General features: G+C 36.5%; 1 protein-coding gene across 7 annotated transcripts in view; it reads right to left on the bottom strand.

Annotated features, from left to right (window-relative positions):
• CBLB (Cbl proto-oncogene B) overlaps nucleotides 1-25720 on the bottom strand; it is a 212556-nt gene that overhangs the window by 96689 nt on the left and 90147 nt on the right. For 4 of the 7 annotated variants that reach the window (XM_036448716.2, XM_036448718.2, XM_036448719.2 and 1 more), the window contains exons 4-6: nucleotides 23659-23805; nucleotides 6899-7055; nucleotides 1458-1579 (exon numbers count right to left, since the gene is read on the bottom strand). In XM_036448716.2, coding sequence (XP_036304609.1) covers nucleotides 1458-1579; nucleotides 6899-7055; nucleotides 23659-23805 — 426 coding nt within the window. Of the gene's footprint in view, nucleotides 1-1457; nucleotides 1580-6898; nucleotides 7056-23658; nucleotides 23806-24272; nucleotides 24296-25720 lie in introns of those variants that run through there. The other 3 variants (XM_045584018.1, XM_036448720.2, XM_045584017.1) reach the window with 3 other exon arrangements.

Here is a 25720-nt window from a genome sequence, read left to right as displayed (position 1 = left end):
CATGCCACTTGCCATGGCACAAATGGCTAGTATGCATCGGATGTACTCCTAGATCAGACGTTGGGAAATGCATTAACCAGGGAGGATGCATTTTCAGATGCCAGATTTGTCATTAATAAGGTTGGATTTCTTGGGAGAAGTCAAAAGGGCTGACCAAATAGTCAACCTCTATGCAGCTGACACAGATTATTATCTGGAAAAATAAAATCAATTCTCAGCTGTAAAGAACCATGAGATATAACAGAAGAAGTTCTATTGGACATGAAATTGGCTTGGCTTATAACAATGGGTTATTTATATTTATGTACTTACTAAAGGCCTGGTGTATGAAAATTCATGCACTGGAGGGAAGGTCCCTCAGTCCTGCCTTCCCCTTCTCACAGTTTGGGAGCCCTCAGGGGCAGGAGGCAACCTGGTGATTAGGGGAAGATGGTGTCCACATCACACCTCTGCTGTTGCCACTGCCAGCAGTGCAAGTCTCAGTCAGCCCTCCTTTCCTGAGCTTCAGGTGGCCCTGGGGTGGCTGGGAAGCCACGATCCAAGGCTTGCCTGTGCCTTTGGCCAGCCCTAGGGGCTGTGCAGCCACAGCTTGCCTGCAGCTCGGGCATCAGCTGGGCAGCCACCACCCAAGGCTTGCGTGTACTTCAGGCTGGCCCTAGGAGGCTGGGGAGCTGGGGGACTCTGGAGGTAAGCAGGTGGAGCGGCTGGACCCACCTAGGGGCAGGCCCAGCTATACTGCCCTGGCAGGGCTACAAGGACTGGGCACTGCCATCTTGTGGCTGTGTGCGCTGCCATCTTTGAGGGTATGGCAGTCAATTAGCATATTCCCTCTTGGCTGTGGGCGCCACCATCTTTGTTGAAGGTGTGATGGTCAATGAGCATATCCCCTCTTTATTAGATAGGATATGTGTTATGTACTTATGTTTATCATAGAGCCAAATTAAATGTCTTAAAAAATAAAAAATGAACACGAGCTTAAGACAGTTTGGCTCAGTGGATAGAATATCAGTCTGTGGACAGAAGGGTCCCAGGTTCAATTCCAGTCAAGGGCATGTACCTCAGTTGCAGACTCCGCAGGCAACCAATCAATGTTTCTCTCACATTGATATTTCTCTCTGTCTTTCCCTCTCTCTTCCACTCTTTCTAAAAATCAATGGAAAAATGCCTTCAGGTGAGGATTGAAAAAACAAAGAAAGAAATGAACATGAATCTTACATTCAAATATACACATACAATTATATACATAAACACAGGTACCTTAAAAATAGTCACTATGCTAATATTCTATTCCAATTTGAAAACCAGAACTCTGAGACCTAACAAATGGTCTAAGTTCATAAAATTACAAAGTATTTTGTTTCACTTTATGAACATACTGTACATTTCAGAACAAGCACAACATATCATTTTAAAGGATTCACTTAAGAATCCTTAATATGACTGCTGAAAAGTCCTACCTTCCAGGTTTGGTGCTGTATTTCTGTAGTCTTGCCTTAACTTCATCATATGTGAGAAATGCCATGTAACCCGGATGCGTTACAGCTAAGAAATTCCAATTCCGCAAAATAGAACCCCAAGGCTAAAAATATAAATAAAACATATTAACTAGATAACATCAGCTATCAATTACCAGCCCATTATTTAATACAATAACTAAAATGCTCTTTTAAATTTTAAGATGAATATGAGCTTATGTGGTTCAGGCCAACTTTTATTATCTAACAGTAAATATGAAAAATTTACTCTCATTTTGGAATATGATAATTAGGCAGAAAACATTTCCTAAATATAGAAAACAGAGAACGAAAAAGAAAAACCATAAAAATCCCAATAAAGCACTTTGATAATTTAAAACTTAAACCACATCTCTCTTCTCTCCAAAACCCTCCAACTCTGAGAAAAGCAAACGTCCTTATAAATGGCCTAGAAGAACCTTACAGGGTGGATCCCCAGTTCCCTTTCTTCCCCACCTGCAGTGACCCTCCCACCCTCTGCCTCTTCTCCACGCAATCTGGCTTCAGTGCTGTTGGCCTGAACACAACTGCACTCTCTACTGCAGAGCCTTTGCATCTGCTGACTCCTCAATCTTAATTCTCTTTCTATAAATAACAAAGATTGCTTTCTCCTCAAGAGAGCCTTCTCAGACCACCCCATTTAAAACTGTTACCTATCATCACCCTGTATGTCTGTTTTATTCTCTACTGTACCTTTAAATGTCTCATTTCATAGAACAAGTCAACATATCACAGAATGTAAATGATTTAGCAAAGTTTACACATCAACCATAAGCCACAAAGCAAAGAATGGGCCTGTCTTGCTCACCAAAGGGCACCAGCACTGATGCCAGAAACAGTGATGAGAAAGGACTATCCCTGCTAATCAGTGACTGGTCTACAAGGCCCTGACTCCCAATCTGGTGTTCTTCCTTTGGTAACACATCCTGTACTCACACTTGGTTTTATCCTCGCACAATTATGAAATTATAAAAGGTTTAAAGTGAGTTATGTAAAAATCTTTCCCAGAAATACACACACAAACACCAACACAAGGTTTGTATCATTCTCTCTTTAATGTGATTAGCTGCCCCTCACTAGTTACCATGGCAAGAGAGAAAAGAAAGGCAATCAGTGACAGACAACTTCGCTTGAGGGTGTGACTGAATCATCTCGGCCACATTTTAAAACCGAAGCTACATTTTTCCCAAGCAATTGGCAGCACACTGTATCTGTTGTGCCAGATTATTAACTCACATCTTCTAAATGAAAGGGGGGGAAAAGGTGGTTTATGTTGCCAAGTGAAAGTTGTAGAAATAGTCATCTAGAAATTATTATTAGTAGAGAACTTCTGCTTTTGTTTGTTTTGAGACTTGCTTCTTGTAACTGTTAAGGGTTTCAAATTTGCAAGGCAGAATTCTTTAATGATTATATCCAGTGAGATGAGAATAATAATAGAAAGAATGATTTAGTAATGAAGAACTTTTTAACTTTTTCTGACAAAAGAAAAATCTTTAACACATAGCCCCATCAAGCTGAAATATCTAACTGAGCAGACAAGAGCTCTACAGAACACTATCAGGCAATACGTGAACAAAAGATATTTTTAATTTTCCTCTTAAGGCATGACTGAAAACTACATACATAAACAATGCGTGGAAGAAAAGCAGATTATGTTTTTGCTTTTTTTAAACTGAGAAAAAAGCTGATATTATAGGCATGGAGGTTTTTTTTTTTTTTTTGCTTTTTTTTTTTATGTTCTGCTTCCCTATCTGAAATGGACATGGATGGAAAGAATATAAAATATTTGGGTCACTTCCATTCAAATCCACACAAATTCACGGAATAGTTGTTTTTAAAAAGTGCTAAACTTTACAGACAGCCAATGCTCAGAACAAAATACAATAGAAAAAACAAAGTTTGAGTTTTGAGCCAACTGCTGCAGTATTTAGCAACCACTTATTAGGACTAATTCAGAGGGTCAGCTTCTACTGCAAAAATACTTCTGTAACAGAAAGAGTCTGTGTACTGTTTTTTTTGTGAATGTAACCCACAGTCAGAAACATGTGGTAGTTATGTGTTATTGTTTTTTTGTTTGTTTGTTTGTTTTTACATATTTTGCCAACTAATGGTTTAAAGAAGGGAAAATAAAGTGCTTTTGAGAATAATAATTATTTTTGCAATTTTGTTTTTAGAGATTAGAGGACATCTTTTCACATACATTAAAAAAAATTATCTGGAAATTTTTAATGACTAATAATAAATGAAGTGAATTCAGGAGACTAGTCCCTCCATTATCCCAAAGTTCTATTATTTGCAAAAACAGCCATTTACTAAGTTACAACTTTTGCTGGAAGAAGGGCCTCAGCTGGTCTGCCCTGGTATTTTCTTACTATTTGATATAATGAGTGATTTTCCTCCCATTTTTCTTTCTATCCCATTGATGCTATATATTCCATAGTATATCCCCCAAATCACTCATTCCTCACCCTACTGCCCTCAAATGTATTGTACCATTTCTCAGCAACCAGTCTTCCCTATTAATGGCAGAAATTGAGGGAGAAGGGGAACAGCAGCTCCAGGGAAGGGGAAGAGAGAAGCAAAACCCTGTATTTCCATCCCAGGACTTTAGTACCTGCCAATCCATTTCTGAACTACCTGAAGGGAGAAGATTCAAGACAGATGAAAGAGGAAGAACTATGGAAGGTAGCCATTGCAAGTTCTTTTCCGTGACTTCCCAGCATTTGTCCCAGTTTTGGCAGAATAACAGAATGAGGGAAGAGAGGAAGAAAGGGTAACAAAGCATCCAGCTTTCTTACCTCTCTCATTTCCTAGTCATTCTCAACTTCATCTCCTAGCCTCTGCTGACTCCTTCTTCAAACCCTCATGCTAGTTCTCAATGTCTGACTCCCATCTTGAAAGGGTACTTTGCCCACTTTCAGATCCCACTCTGCTAAATATCTCACATCCAGCAACTGAGAGCTAGAAGAATTCACTGCCAATTAACCAGCATAGCACAGCTGCAGAACAAGTATTCACAAAACTACATTTTCATATAGAGTATACAACTATAACTTAAAATTATTACTCAATTTTTAAAGTTACATAGAAAAGTTCAGTAAAAGTTAACAATCCACTTTGGTATTCCTAGAACCATTTTTTTCCCCTTATTTTAAATTACATGTATGATTACTTATTTGAATAATAAAACCAAAAGAAACAAAATATCTCAAAAATCTATAGGGGCTAATGAAAGTACTTTAGCTAATTCTATAGTTAGTTATGTGTCTTAAAAGGAACGAGGTACTGTATGGTCCACAAGGAAGAGTTCAGTTTTATCTAAAACTTGTCACAGTTGCTCTGCTTAAAAAGATTCCTTTCTGCTCCCATTCCAATGGCATAAATTATATATATATATATATATATATATATATATAAATAAAAATATATAAAACTTACTGTATTAAGATAACCTGGCTGTTTTAAAGTAAAACAGCTTATAAGAAAACTAAAGGTCCAATGCACAAAATTTGTGCAAGAGGCTCATCCCTTGCAGCCCTGGCTGCCTCAGCCCTCGCAGCCCCAGCTTTCTTTGGAAGATCATCTGGATGGTTATTCTGCTGTTCAGCCTAATTAACATACGAGCTCTTTATTATATAGGATATGTGCACATATTAAATAGCAATTTGGCTAAGTGCTTAACCAACCTTAAGTTGCCCTCATACTTTTAATATACTGTATAACTCTGAGTTAGTCTAGCGTTTAATATCCACACTAACGAAGTCATCCAGACTCCCTCCCCCGCAAAAAAACACTCTCCCCATAATGAACAGTTAGGTTTAATGTATGAAAAAAACCTTTGTTCTCTTCCTTCACAAGTGGGCGAGGCAAACCTGCTGCTATTTAGAATGTCTTTAGAATGCTAACTAAAGTATTTGGTAAATTATCAGAAACTTTTAAAAGAAAGGAGAGGTCCCATTATAAAATTATCAATAACAGGAAACACATATTTTTTCCAAAATTTATCTTAAAATCATATAAGCTGACCACCCATATATACCAAGGAAATAATCAGAAAATTGCAATAAATTGAAAATAAGCAAAAGCACACTTTCTGTAGTCATTTACCTAATTTCGTATCCTATATGCCTAGGCAGAATTATGACTTTAAAGTTGTAATAAAGTAAAATATTTTATATGAGTATTGCTGACAAGAGTTAATTTGCCTTCTGTTAACAGGTTCTTTCATAAATTAAAACTTAATCCCACCCAATCTTGTTTTCTTACATGAATCAGTCACTCAATCCTTGCAAGCTAGTGCAAAGCAGAGTCATAAATCACTGAAGCAAAATATTTATAATATGGCAAACACAAAAACCAATATTGTACTCTTAACATATGTTGAAAGCAGGTTTCAAAAAGAATAAATCCAACTAAGACTAAAATAATAAGAAACTGCATCAGATTATAAGCAAGCCAGCCTGGTTTCTGATCAATTTATCTCACTGACTATATAATTTATCAGAAAGATTTTAGGTGGGCTCTTTCATTTTATGACTACTTAATTGAATCATATAGATGGTAGGGCCAATTTCAAAACACAAATTTTAGGTATTCATATTCAGGAAAATTCCATTATGACATACAAAAGAATAAAATGATAGTGTCCAGCTTTCCTCATATGATATAAAGAACTAATTTAAAAAACAACACCACCATAATAAATAAGACGGTTAATCTCAAAATCATATATATTAGGGATAAAAGAGGGGAAAAGCCTTAATTTTCCAAATATCTGTTAAATGCCCTATTACATTGATGAAATATGTGACAACTGAACATTGAAAATTATACTGCTGAAAATATTTTTCAGATGGAAAGATGTTTTTAACCTATGACTGAATGAGCAAAGCCAGTGGTAAAACAGTGCACAGAGTAATTGCCTACACTGAACAGGATACATTTGCTATTTATTTCCAAGTTTACTCTTTACCTTCTCACCTGATGAAAGTGGGAGGAAAAGGAGAGAAGTTGGGAGACAATCCCAGTAGATGCCCACCCATAAAAGTTGCATTATATCAATTATTGAGCCTAAAAGACTAACAAAGTAAAGTGAGAAACCAAATAAGGAATTCAAAACAAAGCTCCTTTGCATGAATCTTCTCAAAGCTAACAAGCAACTGGTAGGCTCACAGCACCTAGTAGTCAACATTTACATCAAAAACCAAAATGTAACATCAATGACTGGCTTTAAAATTATAGACTACCAAAAATGAGATTATTTCCAATATGCTTGTGTATATGTGCATGTGTTTGTGAGAGACATACACACGTGTCCACACAAATGCACCTAAGCACTGTACATGCATACTAAGGAGGGAAGGATTAAGCAAAAGGAAACTTACCTGAAATAGCCTGGTAAAAATATCAAATTCAAAAACTGAAATATAATCATTACATGTTAAATCAATTGTTGATTTTAGAGCCATAGCTTCCAGGCCAGAGCTAATTTGATGGACCTCATGAAGGCACTGTCTGAATACTTTCCATGGCACGATAGTTCTGTGGAAGAAAAAAAAAAGAGTAATTGAATCAAGTATCATTTAAGATATACCTTCCATTGAAAACACAATTCCATCATAATATTAATATAATTGCATTTGTACTAAAAGACAAATAGTTGAGAATATTGTCCATAATTCAGAATACATGCAATGGGTTTTGCTAGCTGCATTATGTTTTATTTGCTAAGAATATGACTAACATCTTAATCAATTTTTCTCTCAAATAGTCCTTGGCTATTAAGATATTTCTATAAATTCATGTGAAAGGAGGTATTAGGTGAAAGTCCTGGATGTCTGAACTCTTTGTGTATACAATTATGTAACTTAGAATCAAGTTAAATTTTCCCCTCTATTTATTTTCTTAAAATAATTATAAGACAGTGGGTTCATATGATATAATCCTTTGTTTATTGCACCATTTATCTACTACCTTGGGAAAGAGCAGGTGGAAAGTCATTGAGACATTTCAGCCATTACCCAAAGTTTTCAATAGAGAAAAAAAGCACATGTTATCTAACCTTTCATAGTACACAAAAGGAAATCTTAATATTTTTAACCAACCACACAAAAACATAGAATTTTATTTATTAAACTCTTACTAATTTATTTATATTTAATTATAATTATATAATTTATAATATAAAAAATATTGTTTTAGGTAATGCACTGACCTGGTTGAAAAATTTAGAACAGCATAGAATGGTAGCCATGGAAAAGTCTCCCAACCTATCCCTACCTGACCAGTCTCCAACATTCACCCACATCCTCCCCACCATGAAAATAAGTAACACTCATTAATCATTCCTTAGTTAACTTTTCCCTTTAGGGATGTTAAATACCTACTCCTAAATAGGTGGAAAAAAGAAATATATTTTTAACATTTGAAAGCTGCAATTTTCACAATAAGATAGCATAAAGGTTATATATACCCACTTACAAGATTGCATATATTTAAATTTTAGGCTTTTCTTTACCAAATAATATTCAGGCAGAACAAATTAAATTGGCTCCATCCTGTACCAATCCGCCCAAGAAAGCATCACCATAAATGTACAACTTTCATATTCATTTAAATAAGTATCTACTGTGTCAAACTTGAGTATGCATCAGCAATTTCTATTGCTGATCTTCAACTCAAGATATTCTGATTCAGGATGACGGGGGTGGGGCCTAAGAACTTCCCATTCTTACAAGTTCCCAAGAGATGCTGGCACTGCTGGTCTGGGGACAACATGCTCAAAGTCACTGGCCTGTTGTATCTAATAATTGCTAAGGCAAGGCATATTTCTGTGGAGAAATCTAACCATGCAAATACAAAATTATCATCTCCCTTCTTGAAGAGCACATTTGCAGGGTATAAATAAGCTTGTAATGCAAAGGAATATAGAGGCAAAATGCTTAAGGAAAAGCTGGAGGAATTCCATAGAAGGAGCAGTCTGAGGCAAGATGAATAAATGAATGGAGAGAGGTTTACAATACCATGCTGCAGATACAAGAAAGTTTAGGTTTGCTATAACATTAAAAGAGAGAAAAAAATATGAGTCCGAATACATCAAAAGGTTTTTCTCTATGTATGAAAAAAACAGGAAACCACAGAGAACCGAAGAGAGACACCACATCAGACACCATTTAGAAGAAATGCACATCAGGCTCTGATTAAGGTTACCAAAATGTTGCTGTTTTAAAAGAACAAGGAAAACTTTTGATAATATTAGAAGACTATTGATTGATTGTGAAGTGCAAATATGCATCTGCCCAGCTTGATTACAGTTATAGTGGAAGTAGTGACAACTAAGAAGCATATTTTCCTTCTCTATATTAAAGTTCTAAATATTCAACACACAAAAGGGACATGAACCATGATATTCAATGCAAAAAAAAATTAAAGAACTAATGATTTAAGAATGAAATGTTTTATCTTTTGTATAGAAATCTTTAAAAATGTGTCTGTGTATAAAGTATAAAAATAAATTCACTAGACACTTTTAATATCTATTATCATAAAAAAATCCTCATCCCAATATTTAGGGTATCTGGAGATCATAATCTTTTCAATAGCCAATGACTTCCCAAAGTAAATTATCTTTTTAAATGTACAAATTTCTAAAATTGTAGTTAAACATAGCACTTTGGAACAATAATTTATAAAGGGGCAAGTTATATTTACACAATACTTGTGTAAATCAGACTTTCTCATAATCCACTTGTAATAAACCTAATGTTCAAACAAGCATTTGCTAGAATCTTAATTAAGAAATAACAGGAATTAACAAGGGCAATATTAGGTTAACTACTATACACAGAAGTTTGTACAACAAATACTCTTCCTTTGATCAGCTGAGCCAAATGTCCACCATAGGGATAGGATGGGAGGAATGGTTGGGAGGGGGGATCATAGTGAAAAAACAGAAACAGAGTGCAATGACAGCTTTTAAAAATTTGTTTAAAACTGTTACACTAAGGATCTAAACTTTCCAAAGAGGATTTCAAGTTGCTACCACATTCATTCCTGATATGTCTTAGGGGACAGCAAGGAAGGTGACTTTTCCCATCTTTATGTATTTATTTATTTAAAATTACTTTATTGATTAAGGTATCACATATTTGTTCTCATCCCCGCATTCTCATCCCAAATCCCTCCCCACAAATGCCCCCATGCCCCTGTTGTCCGTAACCACTGGTTAGGCTCATATGCAGGTACACAAGTCCTTAGGTTGATCTCTCTCCCTTATCCCCACCCACCCCTACCTTCCCTCTGAGGTCCAACAGTCTGATTGATGCTGTTCTTGTTCATCAGTCTATGTTGTTCATCATTTCCACTAGATGAGTAAGCTCATGTGATACTAGAGATACACTTATAAGAACCGAAAATGAGACAAGCAATAATGGTTACGCTGAGAGGCAAATGAATCAGTCTACAGTGATCCCATCTTTAAATTAAACTGTAGCAACAAGACAGAGTGGTGGTTTCTACTACTTCTCTCCTGAGAGATGAAGAAAGTGAGAGAGAAAAAAAAAACATTATTGGTGAATTGTCTTACAAATACATAACAACATGAGTGTGCTACCGGAGACCTAGGAAAAGGAAAGAGGAAGAAAAGGAAAAGCAAGAGAGGACATAAGAAGGTCATCTAAGCTTTAAGATCTCATCAACCCAGAAATATTTTAATCTGTCCTTTTGCCACTTACAATTATCAATCACAAGTAGAATTAACTTTAAAATCCACTGCAAAGCACAAAGAAGGGAATACAAGACCACTAGGAGCCAGATACTTGTAATAATAGTATGATTTGCAGATATTTAGACTTCCAATAGGAATAAGACTTGCCATTTACTGATGGCTTACTTATTATCTGCCAATCACCAAGTTAAGTTCTTTAAATATACAACTTGAATTTAAAACAGTAACACTTTGAGACATATACTTAACTTCATAATACAGATAGAGAAACTGAGGATTAAAGAGGTAAAGTGATTTGCCCAAAAAAGACCTTACCTATATCAGGCATTGTTCTAGATTCCGAATGGAAATAAAAATAAATTCACAAACTAATAGATGAAAAGACTTCTAAATAAATTATAGTGTGGCATGTGCTAAGGATATCACAGAAAAGGATGCATGTGCCATGGATGGAAATACATGAAAACAGAAATTGCATTTCATTCATCTTTTCCCAAGACAAATGAAGTGTGCAACTAAAATTTGTGTTTTCAAATTAAACTATTATATGTTCGGGGAAGTCAACGGAACGTTTCATGAGAGTGTTTCACAGAGAAGGAGTCTAGAAATTTGACTGTGCTACCATTCGTCTACTACATAAAAAATATTCGATGACTTTTTAAAAGATGATAATAGGTTCATATAATGTCAGGAGAGACAGAAACTTGATAAATATAAGCCTATATTATGATTCTGTTATTAGATACTGGATGCTAATATATTACAAAAACAAAATAATTCTATTTTAAAATCTTGCAAATTGAGTGTCCTTTCAGAGTAAATAGGATCAAATTGATAACAGAAAACAAAACTGCAATGGGTTCAGCAGGTTGGCCACTGACAAGTCACTTGACCTTTGAGGCTTATCTCCTCCTCCGTAAACGTGGAGGCGGGTATTAGATCTTCTACTTTGAAGAAACTACAGTTTTAATACAAAAGTATAAGGAATGGAAGACAAAAATGTTAGATTGAGACCCAAAGAAAAGCAAAAAACAATTTCATGAAACCACAAGTTCAAAAAGAGCCATAGGTTTTATTTTTATCTCACATGGGGGGAAATCACATACTTAAGGTGTGAATCTCAACAAAGGCCAGGGTGTTTGGAAACAGGAACGTTAGTATACTTCTGGTGTGAGTGAATGATACTTCACACAGCATTTCTAGAAGGGAATTTGATAGCAAGTTTCAAAAGCCTATACATTTGTACTCAAAAGCCTACTTCTAGGGATTTCATCTTAGAAAATTATGTTAAATGTGTGCGTGTGTGCGTGTGCACGCGCACACACACACACAGTAGTGCAAAGACCATTCATAAGTGTCTTCACAGTGTTGTTCACAATAACAAAATCATAGGACATAATATATCCATAGATTAGAACATTTTATAGTAATTAACAAGTATGCAGGAAAAATACTTATTGACCTAGAAATGTGCTGATGGCCTATTAAATGCAAATAGCATTTAAAAAATTGTATGTCCTTTATGTTACAATGGTACAAACTATCTAGAATGTCTGCAGAGATCACACAGATCTTATTTTAATTTTATTATTTTTAAATATATTTTATTGATTTTTTTACAGAGAGGAAGAGAGAGGGATAGAGAGCCAGCAACATCGATGAGAGAGAAACATCAACCAGCTGCCTCCTGCACACCCCCAACCAGGGTTGTGCCCGCAACCAATGTACATGCCCTTGACTGGAATCGAACCTGGGACCTTTCAGTCCACAGACCATCACTATTCACTGAGCCAAAACGGTTTCGGCTCAACACAGATTTAAGTGATGATAAATGAACAGTGGTAGGATTATAAGTGATTACCTTATCTTTTTTCTAATTCCTAATATGTTCTGATAGCTTAAAGAAAAAAAGATATACTGAAACCATTTTAAAATATACTATGGAATCATTAGGAAATAAATTTAAAAAATAAGTATAGTATTTTCTTATGACATGGTGTTTTATGTAGTAAATACAGAAGAATTTTCAGATTAAGCTATCAGAAGCAATAAGAGGCTTCAACATGGTTGCTGAATACAAGAACAATACATAAATATTAGTTGTATTTCTATATGTAAATGATACATATTAGAAAATAGACTTAAAAATACTTGACTTTTACAATAGCATCTGAAAATTTCAAACAATTAGAAACAAAGCTAATAAAAGATAAGCCACAAAATAAACATACACACTTAGAGGTGTGACACAAAGTAATATACCATTTATTAGTACATTCTGCAGTTTTAAGATAAAAGTATAAGGAAATAAAAATGAAAATGTAAGGAACTTGATAACCAAAGAAAGTCAAAATATTTTGATGAAACCATAAGTTCAATAACGGCCACAAGTTTTATTTTTAACTCATAGAATAAATTAGCAGATTCGATATAGTCAAGATGTGAATTCTCACCAAAATAACTCCTAGATTTAATATAATGCCAATAAAAAATTATAGAAGATAATTTTACAGCTGAAAATGAAAAGCTGATTCTAAACTTAATAGGAAAATGTCAACAGCCAAGAATAATCAAGCCAATCACAAATAAAAACAACACTGACAAGCTTATGCTCTTGAAGTTAATTAAGACAGTGTGTATAGAGAAGAGACTGACAGCTGTCAGAAGGGAGGGGAGTTACATGCTGGTAAAAGGTGAAGGGATAAAGCAAAACGAAACCAAAACCCACAAACAACAACACCACAACAAAAACCTCATAGACACAGAAAACAGTATGGAGATTATCAGAGGGGGCAGAAAAGGGTATAGGGTATGGGGGATAAATGTTCTTGTAGCTACGTGCATGAACATGGATGAATTCCATAACACAATAAAAGAGTGAAAGAAGCTAATTTTTTTTTTTTTTACAAAGAGTATAATTACATGATTTCATGATGATAGAAGTTAGTATACCATGGGCAAGCTGTGCATGCATGAGAAGACCTGAAGGGTTGGGGGAAGTTGGATTCTGAACTGAAGGTAATAATATGTTATTACCTTATATAGATGGCATTTACACTGGTGTGCCCACTTCATAAAAATTCCTCACCCTACATTTCTGATTTAGGTACTTTTCTGTAATGTATTAAACTTTAGTTATACTTTTTAAAAGTTGACATTAAAAAAATCTAACATTAAAAAGAGAGAAAGGAATGTGGGAAAGGACAAAGTACCTGCCATACTATATAAATAAGAAAATCACGATGTATATGTTTCGGCCGTTAGTTGTTGCTGAGGTGGTTGTGATGGTAATAGCTGTCTAAAATCTATTCCAGCTCAGGGACATAAAATGTTATCTTGGCTTTAAACAAAATGAAAATCTGTTCTCTCTCTATTAACCCATTTATTTTCAATGTCATCTGAATTCACCTTGATCAACAAAGATATATTCAGTGTCAGTACCTTTAAACTGAGGACTAGCTTTTTTCTGAAGATAATGGAATATTCAAAAGATATTTGATATTTTTATTTTCATTATGGAAGCAAAATATGAGTACTGTAACCACTAAGTGTGTTGGTATTTTACATATAGTTATTCCTTAAATCCAATCTCTTTTTTGTTTGTTATGACTACTAGTTAAAGGACATGCAAATAGATTTTTTTAACAGGCTATTACTGCTCTTGCTATTCCATCAATAGAGAAAAACAACTGTTTCCAGTAACCCACAGAAAGAGGATATCAAAACCTATCTAGTCAAACAGTCTACAACTAACTGTTTGTAGGATGATAACCATGGTTACAAGGAGAGACATAATTAGATCTATTTTTCCTCATAAGTGAAAATGCCCGACTCTCCTATAGAAAAACACAGATGCTGGATATTTCTGATATTTTCCTTTGTCAAAAAAGTTCACAACATTTTGTCTATATTGCAAATCAAGCATTACTTCTCTGTATAATGGACAACTATTCTCATTTTCCCCCTTCTAAACTTAAATTTAGAATCAAACGTTTTTTAGAAGATTACAAAAACAAGGAAAATAGCTTAACATTATTCCTGATTTTCTCAATAACCTCATGTGATAGTCGTGGGCCAATTAACCAAAGACTGCACACATTCCTGAATATATGCTGGAACCTTGAATCAACTTCTGTACTGACCACCAGGTGCCACAGCATCCTGCACATGCATAAACTTTCAGAACTGTAGTCTATGACCAATCAAAAGTAGTATTTCTGCCTTGGCCCGTGTGGTCCAAGGTTAGAGTGTCAGCCCACCAACCAAAGGGTCATGGGTTTGATTACCAGTCAGGGGATATACCTGGGTTGCAAGTTCATCCCTGGTCCCAGACCTGGCAAGTATAGAACACAACCAATCAATATGTCTCTCTCCTTCCCCTCCCTGCTTCCCGTCCACTCTCTCTAAAAATCAATGGGAAAAATGTCCTTGGATGAGGATGAATAACAACAAAATAGTATTTCTTACAGATTGTGAACCTATTAAAAATTGCCGTACTCCACATTTTCCCACTCCCCTTATCTGTAACCAATATAAATTTTTCCACAACTTATACTTTTCTTCCCCAAAATATAAATGTACAAGGTGCCAATCATCCCTAAGACAATGAGCATTTCTTTTCATTTTCTTTTTTAAATATATTTTATTGATATTTTTTATAGAGAGGAAGGGAGAGGGATAGAGAGTTAGAAACATTGTTGAGACAGAAACATCGATCAGCTGCCTCCTGCACACCCCCTACTGGGGATCTGCCCTCAACCAAGGTTCATGCCCTTGACCGGAATAGAACTTGGAAACCTTCAGTCCCTAGGTTGAGGTTCTATCCAGTGAGCCAAAACAGCTAGGGAGAGCATGTCTTTTCTACCTAGCCATGCTACTGTGGTTTAGGCTTTGCCCCAGAACTTAGTCCCATATTGAATACCACATGGCTCAATAAACCCTTTCTTTTTTTAAAAAAGCTTTCAAACTCTGAAAGTCATTATTATTTTTAAATTTAATGAGAGACTCAGTGCACAGAATTCATGCATGAGTGGGGTGTCCCCCAGCCCAGCCTGCACCCTCTACAATCTGGCACCCCTCGAGGAATGTCCAACTGCCTCTTTAAGCCCAATCCTGGTGTTTTCCTACCGCTCGCCTGTCTCCGGCATGATTGCCCACTACTGCCCTCCCCTGAGGTCCATCTTATGATGGTCCATCTTGTGTCCATATGGGGGCAACCATCTTTGACCACATGGGGGCAACCATCATGTGTGTTGGAGTGATGGTCAATTTGCATATTACTCTTTTATTAGATAGGATTAGAGGCCCGATGCACAAAATTCATGCAAGAATGAGCCTTCCTTCCCTTGGCTGCCGGCACTGTCTTCACTCTGACTAGAGATACCTTTTCACTCTGGCCCAGAGCCGCCTTTCTGCCTTCCCATGCTGCTAGAGGCCCATTGCAGCTGGGGTGATGTGGAACACCTGCACCCCACCCAACCCCCAGCCACTCAGCACCTGTGTATGCAAATTAACCCGCCATCTTTGTTGGGTTAATTTGCATACACACTCCTGATTGGCTGGTGGGCATCGAATAGGTATGCTCAATTTGAATCTTACTCTTATTATTGTAGATAGGATAATAGACTGACAGACAGGTAGATATATTCAAAAAGTCCTTAGTAATAAGGGATACAATTGGAATGGGTTTAGAAACCACTGCTCAAATTCATTATTCATACTTCAGCAATAGTGACCCAGTTAAAACCCATCAATAGTCCCCATTTTTCTCAGGACTCCAAAGAAATTTCCAAAATGTAACTTTGCATATAGTAAAAGGAAGTCCAACAGGGCAGAAATTGACAAATCCTTCAGAGCAAAGTCCAAGAGATAGAATAACAATTTCTTTAGTCCTAGAGACAGGTAATTCTTATCATGATTTCCATGTTCACTAAGGAATGTTCTGGATATGATATGATATGGCTCCACATATAATTTATCTATAGTGATACAAGTATCCTCATCTGCCTTAGAGTAGCATTAAGCATGGTAAATTGAAAAAACCATCACTCTGGTTACAGATCAGCTCATGAGCTTAGCTAAACTGTGTCTATTCTCTAAACATATGATTTGTTTTAATAAAAACAGATTTTAAGAATGAGAACCAGAACCTAAATCTCAGTGATATTCTGGTAAATGTCACTTATTACATGGCTCAACTGGAAGAGGGCCAAATGAATGGCAATTATATAACCTTGAAGTTACATTGTATCTTTCTTTACAGCAGATCCCAGAACAATTCAGTTCCAAAGATCGCATTCTCTACTGAACAGACTGCTAGACTCTTCATTACTATATGTGCAACCCACACACAATACCATCTCCTCCATAGGCCTGAGCATTTTTGACCAGTCTAGTAAATAATTCCTCAGGAACTTTCCTAAAGGGACAAACTGATTTTAAGTATCTATTATTTTTTAATATACTGTCTTCCTAAAATTAAATACATACTGCTTAAAAGACAGAAAATGTACACAAAACTCTGGGGAGGGGGGTACACATGGGAGGGGGGCAATGTTAAAATATGTACACAGATAATTTAATTTAAAAAAATCTTTATTGTTCAAAAAAAATAATAATAATAATAATAAACTCTTTGCTGAAACCGGTTTGGCTCAGTGGATAGAGCGTCAGCCTGCAGACTGAAGGGGCCCAAGGTTCGATTCCGGACAAAGGCATGTACCTTGGTGGCAGGCACATCCCCAGAAGGGAGTGTGCAGGAGGCAGCTGATTGATGTTTCTCTCTCATCCATGTTTCTAACTCTCTATCCCTCTCTCTTCCTTTCTGTAAAAAAATCAATAAAATATATCTTTAAAAAAAATAATAAAATAAAAAAAACAGAAAATTATAATTTGGCATCTTATTTGCTTTTTATATCTAGGGTCTACGTTAGGATGAGTTGAACAAAATAGACTTATAATTTTATTTTCCTCATTGATATAAAAACAGATAATATTTTATTAAGTAGAAATATTGAAATGTACTCTTTGAGTTCTATTTTAGTTTTTTTTTTCCCTTGCTCTCAAGGGCTCTTGCTGCAGTTTCCTTATAAAAGTCCTTAATTTCTATTGTGCAACCCCTCCTCTAATTAAATATGACTAAGTTGCCTCTTGTTTGACGAGAGGGAAAACTGATCATTGATATGCTGGAAAAACAAGCATCTCACTCACTGGAAAGGTAAAGCAACCATTGTCCTTTGTCTCTTGTTAAAAGTGAAAATACAGGAAACCAAAGGAGGTCCATACCACTTCCCCAGGAAATCAAAGGTAGAAGCAATGAACTGAGCTTTAAATAGATCTTTTCCCCTCATGATAAACAGGACAGTTTCTTACATTCTACCATACTTTTATATAGGGATACATACAATTTTACTTTTTAAAACATTATATTTATTGATTTCAGAATGAAAGGGAGAGGGAGAGAGACATAGCAACTTCAATGATGAAAGAGAATCATCAATCAGGTGTCTCCTGCATGCCCCATACAGGGCATGTGTCTTTAACTGATTTCAATTAAATGAACAACAGTTCCTGAAAATCTAAACATGAGACACTGCATTGAGCTACTTCAGGAAATTCAAAGATTAATAAATAAGCCAGATTTCATGGAGCTGATAGTCTAACAAGAAGTAAAATAGCTACACAAATAATCTTAATGAAACAACAAAAATAATGTCAGGGCTAAGCAAGAGCTTAGAAGAATTTTAAAAAGATATCTAGTAACAACGATAGGGAGAGAACTATAAATGTGGTGAACATTAAAAGATTACTAATAACTCTGTTGACAAAGATTATAAAAATCTTCACTAAAAAAAAGCAATAAGTAAAGACACATAAACCTACAATTGCTGATGTGTCAGGAAAGAGCCAATTAATCCACTTCACTGAAAAACAGGACATAAGTAAAAGAAGAGAGAACTTAAATGCTGGAAAAATATGCCAGGAACTAAGTATGCTAAGTATACTCAATACCCAAAGACTAATTCAATAACCACTTAAGGAACGATTCAATATTATATTGAAAATAGGGTTAGCTTGTATGAAAGAACAGAGATCTACATATAACTCTAATAAATATGTTTTCACTAATTTTTGAATAAGAAAATCAATAAGAACTTCATGGTCAAGTGGAACCATATAATAAACATTCAATAATATAAATGTATTTAAAATGCAGTAGAAACACAAAGCATGGAGTAATTAAAGTTGAATGCATAACAGGGTGTATATTATTGAGAACCACCAAAAAAGGGGGATTTCTAAGCTAGATTTGAAGAAGGGTGTCAAAATTCTAGGATGGTAAAAAGAAAGAGATATTCAGGGAATACAACTATGGGAACTGATGATAAAAACAAAATTTGTAGAGAATAAAGTCATTGAAAATATTGATCAGAAATAGATATCACCCATCCATCTGCCCATTCAATTATTTATATAGTCTGATAATATTTATTAGTGCCTACACATACCAGGATAGGTGCCAGGCTCTGAGAAATAGAATGAGTAGGGCATCGTTCCTGCCTTCAAGGAATCCTCCTAGTCTATGGGGAAATGCAAACATATCAGAAGTTCACTGTGGTCTAATATGACAGATGTGAGCACAGGTATCTGGAAGCATAGAGCAAGTATGTTCACCTTAGATCAGTATAGTCAAGGAAAGCTTTCAAAGTGGCAACAATGGGTAGATCATGGGAAACTGGTTTCCCACCCAGTAAATGCAAAAAGGAAAAACAAACACAATCAGGTGGGGGGGGTGGAAGGGGCAACATCTACATTAATAAAAGAGAAACATGCAAACTGACTATACCTCCACTATGCCCACAAGCCATGCCCATCAGCCAATCAGGAGAGAGTATACAAATTAACCCAAACAAGATGGCTGCAACCATGGAGCTGGAATAAGCAGGAGGCTTGGGCTGCCCAGGTGATGGAGGAAGCCAAGCTTCCTGCCCACCCTGGCTGGCCCTGGCCTCTGCTCAAGGCTACAAAGTTTCAATTATAGAAGATAAATAAACCCCAGATATATGCTTCCAGCTGGCCCTGGCCTCCGCTCAAGGACGTGCTGAAGAAGAAATAAAAAGGGAGAGGTTGGAAGCTTGGGTCGCTGGGGGGTGACCAGACCAGGATGGGAAGGCAGTTGTGGAAGATCAGGCTGGTGGGGCGTGGGGCCATTGTGAGTAAGCAGACCAGCAGGGGGCCATAGGGGTGAGCAGGCCTTCAGTGGGGGTCAGTTGGAGGTGAACAGGACAGCAGGGTGGGGCAGTTTGGAGTGAGCAGGGCAGCGGGGAGGGCAGTTGGGGGTGAGCAGGCCAGCAGTGAGGGGGCAGTTGGGGGCAAGAAGGCCAGCAGGCAGAGTGGTTAGAGGCAATCAGGCAGGCAGGCAGGCAGGTGAGCAACTGGAGCCAGCAGTCCCAGATTGTGAGAGAGATGTCCGACTGCCGATTTAGGCCCGATCCCTGTAAACAAGCAGTAAGACATCCTTCAAGGGGTCCCATATTGGAGAGGGTGCAAGGCCAAGCTGAGGAACACTGTCCCCTCCTCCCCAGTGCACAAATTTCGTGCACTGGGCCACTAGTTAGGAAATAAGTGTAGAGTGCTGGATAGTTTATTTCTTTGAGGATGAGCTGGGTACAACAAGCTGAAGTTGGAAAAAAGTAGTTCCTAAAGCTTATCATGTTCATGGGATTTTAGACTTTAACCCAGAATCAATAAGGATTTGTAGAGGTACTTCAGAAAAACAAAATTAGAATGATTAGTTCTATTTTGTAGAAAGGTATTGGTCTCGCTAAGAGAAACAACTGGATAGGTTGTTACTGAAGACAGGAAGGCCCATCACAAAGCCAGAAGAGAATGTGAATTTGAAATTTAAGAACAGAACTTGAAGCAAAGATGGGAAAGAGAAGATATATAAAAATATTCAGGAGTTAGAATCCAAGCTTCTTGTTGAATTATAATTTGGTTAGAAATTCATGTCTGAATGTCCTCAATGTCCAAAGTACTTAGTAGGAGTAGCCCAGTAACTGCTATTTGACCTGCTTAGAAAAATGATGTCACCCAGAGTAATACATTAATGTGTCCTTCCTTTAAAAGCTAGTAACACATTTTTTTTAAACTTCGTGCCTAAAGTTTCTAGATTACAAATTACTAATCCACATTACAAATCTTCAGTTTTGTATTGAATTCATTTTGCAGAATTTACTTAGACACATACTATATAATAAAAGGGTAATATGCAAATCGACCAAATGGTGGAATGACCAGTGGCTCTAACATGCACTGACCACTATGGGGGTAGATGCCCAACACAGGATCTGACCCTGCTGGATAGTGCCCTCCTACGGAGGAGTGCTGCTCAGCCAGAAGCCCTGAGCCAAGTTCATGGCTGGCAAGCGCAGTGGCAGGAGCCTCTTCTACCTCCTATCCTCAGTAGCACTAAAGATGTCCCACTGATGGCTTTGGCCCGCTTCCCATGGGGAGCAGGCCTAAGCCATCAGTGGGACATCCCCCAAGGGCTCCAGACTGCAAGAGGGCATAGGTCTGGTTGAGGGACGCCCCTGAGTGCATGAATGTTGTACACCAGGCCTCTAGTTTATTTAGTAATGTCACTTCTGTTTTCCTACATATTTCTACTATCTCCGGATCAAAGAACAACTAAGTAAGCAAAAGCAGAACTCAAATATGAAAATATTCAATCCATTTGCATAAAAGTCTAACAAATACAGAACTCCCCAACCAGTTTACCCTGACACAACATGTTCTACTGATCCCCTCAGGACCTCAAGCAGGCGGGTCTCTTCACAGCTGAGCGTGGGTCCTGAGCAGTGAAATGAACCCTACCATGACTTCAAAAAGATTGAGAAGCAGAGAAAGTAAGCATTAGGCATATGACACCTAAAGATTTTATGTTTGCTGCCTGTTTTTATAAGGTCTGAATCCTAAAATTTCCTATAGAAGTTTTACAATGTCCTTTGAAAAATAGCTTTTTCCTAATTTTAATTCAATTTTAATTTGTTCTTAACGGATAGTTCTTTTTGGAGTAAAAACTCACAAAATACTCAAGCTAAAAGCTGCTTTATAAAAATCATAATCTGTTTGGCTGATTTTTGGAACTAAACCTTCAATGGTTCTGTATTGCACAAAAATGCTGCTTTAAGTTCAAAGGTGCTAGTTAGGGCAAATAAAAGAATTCTCATGTGACCTCAATGGAAAGCTGGATAAATGATAAATGACAGGAATGCTTCCATGCAAGAACTAAATTATGTGAAATGCAAACTATAATAGTATCAGATCATAAGAAAGATAAACGAATTCAACCTTTTAAAAGACTATATCATTCATTCATTTGTTCACTTGCATTCAATAAAATATTGTGGAACGACAAGCTGAAAACCCACAGAGAATATTAAGATGGTTTCTCCAATGATCTATTAAAAGAATCATTAATTTTGATGACTACAGAACTATACCTGAATTCCAGAAGGAGTTTTAAATTTGGCCCTCATCCCAAAAGTAAAAATGTTAAAGAAAAACTAAGCAGCTTCTTAAATAAGTGAAGACAGGAGATGTAAGTGCAAGGATTTGGGAGGTAGAGAAAGTATTTAATCGTTATTTCAAGAATCCCGTTGATTTAGTAGCACTTTCACTCATGTAGCAGTTGAACAGAAACTTCAGCTCCTCGATGTCTATGGCTATATATAAAGGGAAATAAAGATGTCTCAACTGCATAATGCTCTGTGGTTTAAGGTGCCAACAAAACAAACTCCTCTCTTGAAAAATGTGTGAGCAATCTTTCCAGTTTTTACTGACCTTTCGACAAGTAATTTCATGACTCACTAAAATTTTCAGTTTTCAAAAAGAAATACCACAATTTGTCCTATAGATTTTCTTAAAATGTTAAGATGAGAATTATTTTGAAGGTTACCAACAATTTGCATTAGGCTCAGTGTTGACATTTGAACCGTGACTTCCAGAAATTCTCTCAGTTCTTTATCTCAGAACTCATCAACAACTTTCTCTTTTCTACTATTCACAAACTTGTAATTAATACACTCCTGCTGTTATTCTCATTTCATTTTTAATTCCTCGTTTGTGACTGGATATCAGAGCATTGCAAATAGCTAGCTATCTGGAATATAAAATGCCCCTAGTAATGGCAATAATGGCATTTCCTCCATTAGTGCCTAAAAAATAATGCAAAATATACTGTATTTAAGAAGTGGGAAAAAGGCTTTCACAATCTCAAAGCCCCAAAATTATGTAAGTAATAAAATGTGCTTTGCTTTATGTAAGTATATTCTAATCATGGTGGCAACTATAAACATAGCACTTCCTAAAGGAAAAAAAAAAAAAAAAGACAATAGTACAGTTAATTCACCAGCATCAGAGAACTAAGACCACCAAAAGCATATACCAGCATTTTATATGCCTCATTTCGCAGTTAATGTATAAACATAGGCCTTTAACTATAGGATGAAAGCAATAATCCATGTGTAAGCAGTCTCTTCCTCCTGAATACTCAGCTGGGGTTCTGCCCACATTCAAGGACATTTTGATGTGCATTCTCATCTAAGGGACCCTTCAAAGGCTACAGAAGAAAACATGTGCCTCCTGATGTTCAGATCAACCTACTGGGAATTCCAAACAAATTCTTTTTTAAATTTTGTAAGTTTTAAGTTATGCTGGCTTCAAACATATAATTCCTATTATTTTACCACACTCACCTGATTCTGAGCAGGAAGTACATAAAGGAAAAGTCTTTACCTGGCCATTTTATGATATATGCAACTTTGAGCTAATAGTACATTTATTTATATTCCTTGTTTACTACACATATATCCTTTCTGTGCAATGATACAAAGAAAGCTTGAATCAAGGTTCTAAGGCTTCCTCCCCCCTGAATTTAAGGTCTTAACCAAGCTTAACCACTACCTCCTTTAGGAAGCCATCCGACTTATGAAATTCTGAAGCAACTGCTCCCTGCTAAAGTGTCAGAGCAATTAATACCACCATCTTCATAGTTATCTATCTTTTTTGCCTCTTATTTTGTACATGTGTCCTGTGTGTTTACTAAATTATAAAATGTTATGAGCATATCATGTACAGAAACTGTTTTACATATGCCTTCTTCTTAGAGCAAACTAACTCTATGAATGATCTTGAAATAAATGCTGTATAACTGATATTTTCTCTGTAATAACATAAAACTATTTAGTTATTGAGGTACACTTGTGGTCACTGAGCAGAAAAATTAGCAATCAAAATACTTATCAAAAACACTCAAGTACATTCTCAAACTACTAAAATCTATACCATATGGAAATGGAGGAAGGACTAGGTCATTCGTCAAAGATGGAACCCAACTAGAAAATGATTTTCACTTACTTGTCTCCAAAAAACTTTCTCCAGAACTCGGCAGCATCTGCTTTCGTGATACGAAAATTATCTCCCTGAAATTGCCCATTGGGAAAGATTGCTTTGATTTCTGCCAGCATATGACTGAAGATAAGGGACAGTTTTGTGAGATTTCGCCTGTAAACACAAGGGGGTAAAGAAAAAGAAATAAATATATGTTTTAATAGTACCATATATTATGAAAAATAAAGTTATATACAGTATCTACCTAGGTGCTGGGGGTTGATCATGAACCTCTATTTAATAAGGACCCTAAAAATAATGATCATAAAAAGTTGTACATTTCAATTCCTAACAGGCTTTCCATTTACTAATCCATAGTCATTTAACATGAATATGAACAAAATAAATTACATGAATTTAATGGGAGAAATTGACACCAAAAAAAAGTAATCAAATATATATGCTAAATGCCGAGTGTCTATTTCAACATGGGGGAATAAGGAAAGACATGTCATTAGAAGAGAGTCTAGAAAGATAAGTATTTCTTTGACAGATTTAGGACTTAGAATGGAGAAAACATGAGAGTAGGAACAACATGTGCAAAAGCACAGAGATGCAGAATAAAACTATTTATAAAATACCTATGTTTAGCATGGCTAGAGAAGAACAGAAGATGAGTGGAGGAAATGGCATGAGATAGAATGAGAAAATTTGGCTGGAACATGATGCAGAGGCATCAGAAATAATGAAAAAATTTGTCAAATACACTTTCCACTCCTACGAAAAAGTCAAGTTTCTGATGATGGGTTCCAAATATATGCATATTTTAAAAGCAGTTCTCATGTACTCCCCTTGTTATGGCCTCTCACCATAAAAAAACCGGGGTGCTTGCCCTGGACAGTTTGCTCAGTGGATAGAGTATAGGCCTGTAGGCTAAAGGGTCTCAAAAAAACGGGGTGCTTGCCCTGGACAGTTTGCTCAATGGATAGAGTATAGGCCTGTAGGCTAAAGGGTTTCGGGTTCAATTCCAGGAAAGGGCATGAACTTTGGTTGCAGGCTCCTCCTTGGCCCAAGCCCTGGTTTGGGCTCATGCAGGAGGCAACAAATGGATGTCTTTCTCTCATATTGATATAGCTCTCTGTCTTTCTCTTTCTCTTCCATTCTCTCTAAAAATCAATGTAAAAAGTATCTTTGGGAAAGTATTAAAAAATACACACAAGAAATGGGGAGCCAATGAAATGGAATCAAGGGAAAAGGAGATACTGTCTCTATTCTAATGTCCTGGAGATTTTGAAATAATTTAAGACATAATATAAAGTATGACTCATATTTCAAAATAATAGCATCATCTGCACTCCTTCCTACCATTTCATGAGCTTAAACCTTAATAATGTTAATCATTTTTTTTTATACTCAGCAAAGGGTGTGTGTGTGTGTGTGTGTGTGTGTGTGTGTGTGTGTGTATGTTTTAATAGATTTTGGGGGGGGGAGAGAGAGAGAGAGAGAGAGAGAGAGAGAGAGAGAGAGAGAGAGAGAGAGGAGAGAGAAAGAGAGGCAGAGTGAGAGAGAAACATCAATGTGGGAGAAAAACATCCATAGGTTGCCTCCGATATGCACCCAAACAAAGATCAAACCCACAATATGAGTAATGTGCTTTGACCAGGAATCTGAAGGGTAGGAGTTGAGGTACAATAATTATTTCAGGACTAAAAGTAAATACAGAGAAAAATTAACAGAGAAAGCTATCAAATCTGTAATGTATATAAAACCCTACAATCTTTCAACAAGACCTTGACATTGAAATTTTCGGTTCTTGCCGAAACCGGTTTGGCTCAGTGGATAGAGCATTGGCCTGCAGACTGAAAGGTCCCAGGTTGGATTCTGGTCAAGGGCATGTACCTTGGTTGCGGGCACATCCCCAGTGGGGGATGTGCAACAGGCAGCTGATCGATGATTCTCTCTCATTTATGTTTCTAACTCTCTATCCCTCTCTCTTCCTCTCTGTAAAAAAATCAATAAAATATATATATATTTTTTAAAGTTTTGGTTCTTTTTTCTCTTTTTTAGTTAATGTGTCTGTGTTTAATGA

This window comes from Pipistrellus kuhlii, unplaced genomic scaffold (genome assembly GCF_014108245.1).
Source record: "Pipistrellus kuhlii isolate mPipKuh1 unplaced genomic scaffold, mPipKuh1.p scaffold_m20_p_2, whole genome shotgun sequence".
Lineage (NCBI taxonomy): Eukaryota > Metazoa > Chordata > Mammalia > Chiroptera > Vespertilionidae > Pipistrellus > Pipistrellus kuhlii.
Note: the sequence above shows the minus strand (reverse complement) of the source record. Positions and strands in the feature narration are given on the sequence as shown.